Raw genomic sequence first — 11,138 nt, forward strand, 5'->3', positions numbered from 1 at the left:
TCCAGCTCCCTGTAACACCAATGCTCTTGGTTGCTGCCTCTCCTTCTGGCTGCTCACTTTTAGACATCTGAGATCGGATTTTCCACTGGCTGGAGCATCACATTGCCAGGCACACAGGTGCAGGATGACAGCCCTGCTGTGCCACAGCATCTCCTGTTCACAGGGCACAGAGGGAAACAAATGCATGGGCTGAAAGGCAAGAGAGTTTCTAAAATTCAGAGGCAGAACTCTAACTCCTCTCCCCCTTGTTCATCAGAGTATGATACCCTATTTCACATAACCCTGGGGACATCCCAAGCCCTTTCCACCTCACAAGGGGCAGGATCCATCCCCTGTCCCCACTCTCCCTGTGGATTCAACCCCAGGCTTAACTGAGGGAGTTCAGGCTAAGGCATGATGGAATGCGTATACACACCACAGAGGAGCTGACAGCCTCTGAGGCCAAACTCCGTATTTTCAGATTAAACCAGACACACTTAGCTGCATTCCTCTTGAGACACCACAAGAAATGGGGACAAACATTATGAAACCAAGTTTATTAAAACTTTCTACAAGTCAGACTTTATCATCCAGGTTTCCACAGACATATACATATGTACAAATTGGACATAGTGTTTTTAGCTTTTCTGGCAGAATTTTCTACCAATATATACAAATGTACTGTTTTTCATAGAAGGGTCAAACTGTATCACAGATACAAATGTCAAGCAATCATGAGAGGTTTAGTGCAACGGAGAGCTGAAGCGCTCTGCTCTTAATGCTCATGATTCTGTCAAGTTAGTATTGCCAACAATAATTCACATTAAACTGCTCTTCGACACCTCTTATTAGGACAAAGTACAACAAAACAAGAAAACAAAACCCCAAACAGTAAGGTATGTACAAAGTACACAGTCCATGAGGTATACAAGGTATTCTTGCAATGCGTGGTGGGACTGCAGCTTGCCAGGGTTAACCCTTAAAATGACTTCACTCGAACTGGGTGGTGTTGGGAACGTGCATCACCCACCTCAAGGCCATTTCAGAAGCCACACTTGCCTAAGGTGAATGGACATCTCTGCATAAACCACTGGACACATGTGAAACGACGCAGAAATTTTAGGCAGGACTAAGCTTTATCTACCCCCAACCCAGGAAGCAAATGATTCAGATATATTCATTATCCATACATATTGGAAAGACTATGAATAATCATGCAAAAAAGAAAAAAAAGGGAGGGGGAGGGGAGGGCGGGGAGGCTGGAGGCAAACAGCATACCTGAATAATCAGCTAAGAGTGTACGGAGATTTTACTGTTAAGACTAACTTTTTGGGGGGTGGAGGGGGAAAGAGGAGGTGATGTGGTATTTTTAAGAGTTAAGCCAGTCGAAAAACATGGCCACCTTTACAGGTACTGTACAAGACACCCCTTATCCTTTCCCAGGGAAAGGCGCCCCAGCGATAGTGTTACAGTTTGGTAAACGGATACATTTTGGCACTCGGAGCTAAAGAGACATGCTACTTGACAAGCTCGCTGAGAGCATAATGTTATATAGGCTACACTGTGCTAACACGAGGCTTAAGTCCATTTAAAATGCTTTCCTGGTCAGCAAATGGAATCAGAGTGGATCCAGCTGGGAGATCCACTGGTTTCTGCTTCAAAAAGAGCCACAGCAGTGATCTGTCTTACAGGTGGATCTAAGAACTTCACGCCTCTGAAAGCAGGATCCGCTGGAGGAGCAGCAGCGAGCAGAGAGCTGGCCGTGGTGGGCAAAGACCTCCTTCCCTCATTAATGTGTGCTTACAGTCAGAGAGCTGCTTTGTGAGCTGGCTGCTGGGGCACGCTGAACCAATTCCCCTTTTAACCGTTTCTGTCAGATTTGTTCAGGCAGAGGTGCGCCATGTGCCCCTCTGCCCCTACACATCGTGGCCAGGGCTCCACACCTCTGCAGCCGCTGCAGGAAAGCAGAAGGAGCTGCCTTTCCATCCCACAGCTTGCCAGACATAAGACTCTGCAGACAAGATGTGACCAGTTACACCGGAGGAGGATGCGGGAGGCAGAAGAGCCAGACAGTTCTCACAAAGCTGCACAGGTCCTCTGGGGCTGGTGGGACCGACAAGCCGAGCAAGGGGATGGAACTCTGAGTACACTTAGGGAGTGGAGATCTCCAGGTTGGCATTCATTTAGACAAGGTCACTTTTCTGACCATACTGGCACTTTTAGATGCTGTTGAGTTTGCAAACGTGGAAAAATGAAACCCTACGAAGAAGCCGGAGGTAAGAACTGACGAGGTTTTTGAGATTTCGGGGTTAGCAGAAGAAGGAACTAATATCATCACTGTCTCCATGATATTCTGGGACAATCTGATCCGAAGTTCCCGTCTCCTGGTCTGTATATCCAGGCTCCAAGACTGCCTCAAACCAAGGGTGAAGCAAGATCTCCGGAGCAGTGAGTCTTTCAGAAGGCTCCCGCCGCAGGAGGCTGCGGATGAGGCAGCGGGCTTTAGGGGAGACGTGGTCAGGAATACAGAACTGTCCACGCCGGATTTTGGAAAACAGAGTGCTAGGGTCCGAGTCATGGAAGGGATAGCGTCCCACCAGCAGGGTATAGAGCATCACTCCCAAACTCCACACATCGGCCGATTTTCCAGAGTAAGTTCCCGTCGTGTTTAGGATTTCAGGACTGACGTATGCCGGGCAGCCGTGCTTGTCTGAGAGCGCATCATCTTCACCTTTGATGATGTGTGTGTCTTCCAGGCTCTCTAGACGCAGCTGAGTCCTAGGGAGGGCAGGAGAGGAAGCCACAGGTGAGAAATAGCAACATGCAGTCATAAGCAAGCACAGCAAGCCCCTGCCATGGCCCCATTCTCTCTCACACTGGCACTGAGAAAGGAAACACCTCTTAACTTGCAGCAGAGAAGTTGCCCAGACTCCTGGGAATGTGTAATGGAAGTGCTGCTGTGTGCACTGGGCCAGCATCCAGCAACACTCCTGGTTTTTTATTAACTGGGGATCTTAACAACACAGAGGACTCTTGAGGAACACCAAGTCACTGTCTACCTATGCAGGTTGCAGTGCCACTGCAGGGGGTTAATTGGTTATACGGCACCTTACAGTCACTATGTGCCATTCAGGCTTCGAGCAAACAGCATCCAGCTGTGTGATTCCACAAACCACAAAGCCGAGCTCCTCTCTGCACTGGTGAGAATCATTGCCTTTCCTGAGCTTTTTATTTGGGTTTTTTTTTTGTTTGTTTGTTTTTTGGGTTTTTTTTTCATTTTAGTTTGTAATCTATTCTTTTTGCCTTTTGGAATGTATCACCGCACCCACCACCTCCAGGTGGAGATGGGTCCACCCCAGCCTCCTATTTTGGAGGATAAGGGGAGCTCCCGTTGGCAGGGAAGCCATCAGCCAGCCCTGGAAGGGCTCTGCACTGCCTGGCAGCCTGCTGGGGTGTAGATATGTTAGCTTCAGCCTGTCCTCAGCCTGACCTCGGCAAATACCCATTGGTTCTGCAAACGGAAAATATGACTCAACGAGATCCGTGGGCCCGGGATTGGCTGCGGGAGCCCTGAAACTGCACCTGTGCGAGAGCGAGAGCCCGCGTTGCCTGCCATTGCTTAACCCTCTTCTTGCCAAATGTGATGCACATGACATCGCCTGTGCAACACGTTATTTCCAAATGAGCGAGACTGTGTGCAACGTAACATTTCAACAAATGTTTCATCTTCTTAAGGGAGGGAAAAGCTGCAATAGTTTCCTTCAAAGGAATAGCTTTCTTTACGTGTCAACATTTGGCTGTTTCTGTTTCAGAGGAGCAGTGCTGGTTAATTTTCTTATCACATTCGTAAAAGGTATCCTGAAGAATCATTAGCCCAGTTTAACAAAACTATCAAAATCCCTTTTCTTTTGCACCTTACATTTTTATGATACTAAGCACAACTCCATTACAGCTTTTACTTAGTTTTTTAACATTCCTTGGGATAAGCAGCTAGTGAAAAGTCAGTTTTGCTGTATTTATGACTCTGCCATGTGCGGTGAAGCACTGCAAGGGAAGCAAACACTCCAGGGGAATACTGAATTATTTCCCTAATCTAAATTTAACAACTAGATTCTGTGTTCTCCTCTCTGAACCTAGGCTTTAGGCTAAGTTTTATTAAAGTGATTTTCTTTGATGCAGGATTCCCAAAGCACTATTTAACCATGTCCCACCTTCCCTCCAGCGTGTGCCCACAACCCACGGGCATAGGGATAGCTGAGGAGGGATAAAAGCCTTGAAGGGCACAGAAGCATCACTCATCAGCAGAGTGGTTCAGCAGAGGAGACCCTTTCCAAGTGCTGTGGCTCCACCGTGGGTCACAAGGCAACTCTGCCAAGGAGGGAACAGAGCTCCAGCTCCTCACTCCTCCTGCTCCCCCAGCCGGGCTGCTTCCTTCTCTCGGCACAACACCTCAGCCTCCCCCCCTTTTATTCATTTGACACTGAATGAGTGGCACACATAACATCTTCTGGCGCTAAAGAGCATCCGAACTATCATCCCTTTGTCTGCCAGGGGCTTTCACTGAACTTCTGCTGAATGGGAGGAAGCTCCCGGCGAGCTTCCTCCCTTTCATCAGTCAAGATCTAAGTAAGAGGGAGTGCGCACCGGTTAGATCCGTGACCTACTACACACACGTGATGAGGACCTACTCGGATTGCTCGCAGGTGATGCCCGGCTGACGGGGCTGTTTCCACTCCCTGGGACGCTTTTTGTGTCTCGGGATGTAGCATTCCTCCCTCTCCACTCACCCCAGGGCTGGCTGCTGACAGCCACTTACCTTTCTTCATTAGAGAAGACAAATTTCCTGAGCTTGAGGTCACCAAGTACGATGGCTGACTGGTGGCAGTGAGCTACAGCGGCGACAATCTGCTTGAACAGCCGGGCAGCCTCCTCTTCCCTCAACCTCTTGCAGCTCCTCACGTAGGAGTGCATGTCCCCAAAGTCCTTTTCAAAGAATACGTAGGCCTTGGTGTCCCCGAGAATGACTTCGACAACCCCGGTGATATTTCTGTGTGACGGCAGCTGAATGTAAGGTCGGATCTTGTCCTGGTAGTGTTTGAGGGGGAACACCTGTATAGAGGAAATTAAACCCAAATTCACTCTCAAGGGCGTTGAAAGCTGTAGCTCGCGTAGCAACTCTCCCCAAACAATGACGAGAGAGCTGGAGGGGAGCCAGGGCTCGGCAGGACCGGCAGAAGCGGCTACGAGACCCTTCCTGTTCGTTTTATATTGAAAGGCTGGGGAGGAAACTAAAACAAACCACCATTCCCACAGCCTTTGGGGGGGAAGGCGCTCCGAGGTAAGCCGGACTCCCAGCTCACTCGCAGGGCGTGCAGACGCTGCCGGGGGCTGGCCGGGCGTTCCCAGCCGGGGAGCAGCGGGAGGACGTTCGGCAGGGCTGTCCCCGGGCCGGGCGCGCCGGCAGCAACCGCTCCCCACCCGCGCAGCTCCCGCTCACCTTGCAGCGCAGCTCCCGGCCCGAGCTGACGCTCAGCGCCCTGGACACCTGCTCCCGCTCGGCCAGCGGCAGCAGCAGGTAGGAGGCGATCAGGCTGGGACCCGCCGCGCCGCCGCCGCCGGCGGGAGACGCGGGGGCACACGGTGACCCGGGAGCGCTCAGGCAGTCCGGGGGGCCGTATTCGGCGAGTCGAGGGCACTTGGCGGCCGGCGCTTCTTCGGCGGGGCCGTCGTGCAGGGGCTGGAGGCGCTTCGCCGGGGCGCTGCGGCAGCGGGCGGCCGGCAGCAGGGACGCGGGGCGGCTCATGGGGGGAGCGGAGCGGGCGCGGAGCTACAGGCGGGCGCTGCGCGCTGGGCGCATCCCTTCGCTCTCCCCGCCGAAACCTCGGGCCGTGTCCACCATCTGCTGCCGAGTGCGCGCTAAAGTAGTTAGAGGCTTTAAAAAAAAAAAAAAAAAAATAAAAGGTGATTCTCCTCCTCCTCCCGGCCCTGACGCACGGGGAAATGGGAGGAGGGAGGCTGGGACACGCCTTCTTCGCTCGCTGCTCTCCGCGCCCCAGCCCTGTCGCGCAGCCGGGAGGGGCGGCGGGGGAGTCGCCGCGGGACGTGGCGGGGCGGCGGGGACCCCCCCTTCGACCTTAAATAATCATGTCGAGAAAGCGAGGCCACCTTCTTTTCCAGGATCTTCTCTTCCATACAATTGCATGTTCCCAGCCCCAGTTCCTACTTTTCACTAATCGCTAAATAACCATCCCTTACCCCAAGGTTTGCATCACGACGCTGTTGTGTGAGCCGTAAGCGTTTGTTCATAAGCGTAGACGTAACGTGCACCATCAGAAATACTTGATACTGGGCGTTTCCCATATTAAAACTATCTGCTGTCCGAAAAAGGAATAGCTCGGAGATCCAGGCAGCAGCCAGCAGCTGAAGTGACCTGTGAGGAGGAGACTGAGAGGAGCTCCACAAGGCTCAGAAATGTGGCTTTCAAGGAGTAGTAAATAGACTTACAGACAGGACTGGTAGTAAATGAGGAAAAAAAAATTCAAAAAGAGACAAAACCAGACAACAAATCATCCTGGGGGGAAAAAAAAAAAAAAAAAAAAAAAAAAGCAGACAGCTGTCATTTTGACAATACTTCAGAAGGAAACTCTCCAGTTTTCTGTTTGTATAAATGCAAATTTTCTGTAATTTAGTGCTGAAGCTTTCCTAATATTAACACAAGGGACCCTGTGTTTTGTTATTCAGTAGGATCAATTCCTATTCTGTTTTGGTTTCCCCAGCCCAGGTCTGTACAAGCGGCAGAGAGGCCCGAGGATGGGCCCCCCAGCTCTGAAGCCCGTGATGCCACGCATGCAGGTCTTTGCTCAGATTCCTGATAGATAACTGCACAGCAAACCCATGCATGCCTTCAGCTACTTCTAGTGTATTTTAAGAAACACATGAAACTCTTGTGCGGGATGACTCATAGCATAGCAGTCCCATTAATGCATTTAAACATAAAACGCATATGCCATAAAGGGATATCCCAGGGCCTGCATTTCTCTTTTTCTTTTTTTTTTTCTTTTTTTTTTTTTTTCCCCCAGAAATACAATGCCGTTAATGCCAGCAGATTGTTTTCTGAGTGATTCACCACAACTCTCGAAGCACACTATTTTATTTGGTTCCTCTTATAGGTAAAACACACGCAAGTATCTATCAGACCTTTTGTTTTACTTTTCCCTTCCTGGAAGTTTAATGATTGGAGTGCTGCTGCTGGGTGAATTAACTGGTAGGATGCCACATGTGTGGGCTGCTTCCTACACCTGAGACACCGCAGGGGGTGTGTGTGGGCAGGGGGGGAGAGGGTGTCAGTACCTTTGGGAACAGGGGAAGGGTGCATGCACATGAAAACGGCAATGGACCTGCATAAAGGTACCCACGGGCATTAGTAGTGTGTACCAGTATCCCTGTAGCTCTCTCAAAACTGAGATGCAGTGTGAGCAGGAATGAAGTTGTCAGTGTCTTCACCCTCCCAAAGATCCCCCTCTCAGCTCCTATGTCAGATTACTGTCCCTGCTGAGGAAAAGGGCTATTCTGAGGATCTATTGCACACATTGTTGGAAGCTGTGTCCTTCACCTGCCCAGCCTCCCATCCATTTAAAACCTCTCGGTCCACACCATGGGGACACAGTGGCACCTGAGCACAGTGCTTGGTTCAAGCTACTGGCAGCCAAACGGTGGATGGCACCCACTGTAGCTGAGGAAGGGAAAAAAGCACCTCTGGTGATCCTGGCTCCCCCAGAAAACACCTGGCACATGGGGAGAGCAGAGGTACACACAGAATTGTACCTCACAGTCCTGCCACATTCTCCTGGTGCCTGGGCAGCCTTTTCTCACAGGGATTACAGCAATTGCATGCTCTGTATGTGTGTCCCTGCTAACTGGAGCCCTAAAATTGGGCGTGCAGTCCCCAAAGGCCAGGAAAAGTTAACCCTGGGGCATTCATCCCAGAAGCGCTGGTGGGTGCCCTCTTCTAGTTGACTGTATAGACTAAACTACAGTTGACTGTCTACATGTGACTGAGACAAACCAAAGCCTAAATCTTGCAGGTCTTTGCAAAATGGGTGAAGTTCTTGAAAGAAGGAAACCTTTGTTGCTTCTTTAAAATACCTGGCAAGCTGTCAGGTACTCAAAGCATTGATGTCATGGCTAAACATTTAGTAGCTATTATTACTGAAGGTAGTCTTATGTTTTGGGTACAGAAGGTAGGAAAAGGTCCACACCCAGATTCCCCTCCATCCCCACCAAATTCATTTCAAGATGCAGAGCAGAGAAGTGATTCCCTGTAGCCCTGATTTTTCAGCCTTCTGATGTTTATATTCTGTACTGGAGTTTTATCAGGCGTTGTAACATAAACAAAGAGTGATGTTTTGTAAATCATGCATTCCTTCCTGAGGGAAGGACAAATTGGTGGACTTCTGGTTTGACCAGTGGGGTCAGAGAGGTGTCAACCTCATCCCCCAATCCCTGATCAAACCCCAAAAGCTATTTAAACCCTGATCCTGAAATAAACTTGTTCTTTCTTGTCCTCACAACTGGACGGTGTGAGTGTGGTTTCTTTGTGGTCCGTCTAGCGACAGTTCCCACTTTGGCTTTCCTGGTTTTTCTAATTTTAGCCAATCCCCAAAATGCAGAAAAAAAAAAAAAAAAAAAGAGGGGTGCACGGATGGTGTCTGATGACCTGCATGGCATGCTTTTTCTCAAAGGGCTGAAGCTTGTCATCCTTGCTCACCTCTGCCATGCGTGCAACCCATGTTTGGTTAGGAATCAGTGCTGAGAACTGGAGGAACTCCAGGAAGATTTGTGAAAAACTGTTGCAACATTTCAGTATTAGAAGATTTTTGCACAAAATGAAGCTACCACACTTGCCATAGCAGCCTTATGTTTTTTGCAGGTCATACCACTGGATTTTAAGCATCCATGCTTATCTCCTGCATTACTTTCCTCCTGAAATCAAAAGCTGTCTTTTGGCGTCTTCCTTCTATTCCCTGCACAAGCCTTCATCATTCCATCTCCCCCTTCGCCCCCTTTTCAGGGTCTACCTGCTTAGCATATGTGATGAATACTATCATGGTAATTCCCAGTTGTGCCTGTGGTGAATTTGTGCCTGAATGAATTTCAAAATGAACCAGGGCAATGTTACACATCTCCAGTGGACAGCACTGAAAATCACTGTGGAGCACAGATCAGTGCACAATTACAGACCTAATGCTGGGATAAAAGATTGACTCTGTGGATGAGTCCTGCTATCCAAGTGTCAGAAAAAATAGACTGCTGTGAGCCAGCAGAATACAAGGAACCATCACTCAGCCCTGATGTTCCAAAGGGACTTGGGACCTATGAGGTGGGCAGGGATGACCTTTGGAAGTACAGTTCAGTAGTCTTTGTGCTTGGCAAAGGACAACAGTGTGCAACAGGCACCTTCCTAATACTACCAAAGTCTGAGGAGCTCTCAGTCAAAGGACATTGCAAAATCATTACAAAAAGTAGATCTTGCCTTGGAAAAGGCCAGTTAAAGCAAACAGGACTGTTCTCTGTCTCCTCACTTCCTGGAGTCCCACCTGCTAGGCAAGTATGTGGGACTGCAGCAGAAAAAGAGCCTGTGGGATGTGTATCACAGAATGGGCACGTCCTTGCAGAGGGAAGAGTCTTGCCCGGCACAGATTTGACAGAACTGTAGCGAGGTGAATATTGCTCTTCATATATTTTTTCTCTTTTTTGAAACAGACAAGCAGCTTAGTGCATCTGTGAGATGAAGACTGAAGAATCCAGAATTCCTGGTGTTCAGGCACTGATCTTCCCTTTCCTGTTATTTAAGGGAATTTTTGTTGCATGGTTTTCAAGCATCTACCTGTCTTGCCCTCAGTCAGTGCTTACACTCACCTGAGCAGCTGCTTTTCCTTAGATACTCACAAAATTATCTCTGTTGCTCCAGTTCTCTGACCCTTTATCTCTGTAACTAGAGCAGCCAGAGGCAATGAGAATTGTGTAACCATCTCCCCACTTCCCAAGTGCTTGGGACAGGTCTGGTAACTTTGACAGTGTGTCTCATGGGACACACAGAATAAATCTCTATTAGATTAGGACACTTATAAATAAACTAGCTGCTTGCTACAGGAAAAAATGAAAAGGTCTTTATTTTAGTTACTGGATGAGAGAGGCAAGGCACGGAAATATTTCGGCTAATATTAAACTATTGGTAAACTATGAGAAGTAAGTATCTTTATTTTAAAAGTTAGCTCAAGCTATGTAATGAAAATTAAACTACTGCTAGATTGAAAGCCAACAATTTAAAACCAGCGTGCCATCTATAATCTACTGGTATCTAGATTTACCCTGCACAGATGGAGCTCAAAGAGTAGTCGTATGGCCAGGTGATAAAGAACTAAAAGTAATGTTCTTTATAGCAGAGCAGCATCTGTGATAATCCACAGCCATGCTCAGACACTGTAGAACTTGGCAGCAGATTCACCGCTCAGATATAAAACACATAACGAGCACGTAGTGACATCAAAAGGAGTGCAGTGGAATTGTGTTCAGATGTCTCCCCTCGAGCCCACACAAAAGCTGCTCTTAGGGCTGCTGTAGCTCGGAACTCTCAATGATTCCCTTTTGATGAGCCTGTTGTTATCAAATCCAAGGAGTCTTATGAGCAGCCCCTCCAGACTTTGTTCCTTTGCTAACTGAAGAGCATGAAGGCTTCTTCTGTTGCCTGAAAGACGTGTGAAGGTTCAGGTTTTAGACCTCAAATCCTGTTTTTACTTCAGAAGTTGATTGCACAAGCAGACAGTGAATGAGTGTCTCCGTTTCCCTTGCGGTCAGAGAAGATCCTATTCATTCTAAGTTTACAAGCAAACACTTCCTTTGGTAAGCTTCCCATGCAATTCAATTCATGTGCATGCTTTCAGGCTCTGTCTTTGGGTCTGGACTAACATCAGAACAAGCAAGAGAGGCACGCTCTCTTCTCAGCCCACCACAGCCTTTTCTCCAGTGCTTTGAAATGATGAAACACACTGTGTTTTCTGCACACTGCTGCAGTCCTGTCAAGTCACTGGGATTATTCATGCATCAAGAGGCTAAGCACATACATGGGTATCTTCTGGATGATGTACACCCATTCCAGA

At 48.7% G+C, this 11,138-nt stretch overlaps 1 protein-coding gene across 1 annotated transcript; it reads right to left on the bottom strand.

Annotated features, from left to right (window-relative positions):
• Positions 1-521: 521 nt before the first annotated feature.
• On the bottom strand, positions 522-5,937 carry TRIB1 (tribbles pseudokinase 1). Its single transcript, XM_066176057.1, has 3 exons — positions 5,477-5,937; positions 4,796-5,088; positions 522-2,757 (listed from the first exon to the last, which is right to left on the bottom strand). Exons 1-3 carry the CDS (start codon positions 5,780-5,782, stop codon positions 2,289-2,291), a joined length of 1,068 nt encoding a protein of 355 aa, XP_066032154.1. The 5' UTR covers positions 5,783-5,937; the 3' UTR covers positions 522-2,288.
• Positions 5,938-11,138: the final 5,201 nt, after the last annotated feature.

Source organism: Chamaea fasciata, unplaced genomic scaffold (assembly GCF_029207755.1).
Source record: "Chamaea fasciata isolate MVZ Bird 193981 ecotype frontalis unplaced genomic scaffold, bChaFas1.0.hap1 SCAF_1, whole genome shotgun sequence".
Taxonomy (NCBI): Eukaryota; Metazoa; Chordata; class Aves; order Passeriformes; family Sylviidae; genus Chamaea; species Chamaea fasciata.

Coding starts and splice junctions, on each gene's coding strand:
- TRIB1 (XM_066176057.1), bottom strand. CDS start 5,782: ATGAGCCGCCCCGCGTCCCTGCTGCCGGCCGCCCGCTGCCGCAGCGCC. Junction 5,089..5,476: donor GCCGGGAGCTGCGCTGCAAG/GTGAGCGGGAGC, acceptor TCCTCTATACAG/GTGTTCCCCCTCAAACACTA. Junction 2,758..4,795: donor GTCTTCTCTAATGAAGAAAG/GTAAGTGGCTGT, acceptor TGCCCTCCCTAG/GACTCAGCTGCGTCTAGAGA.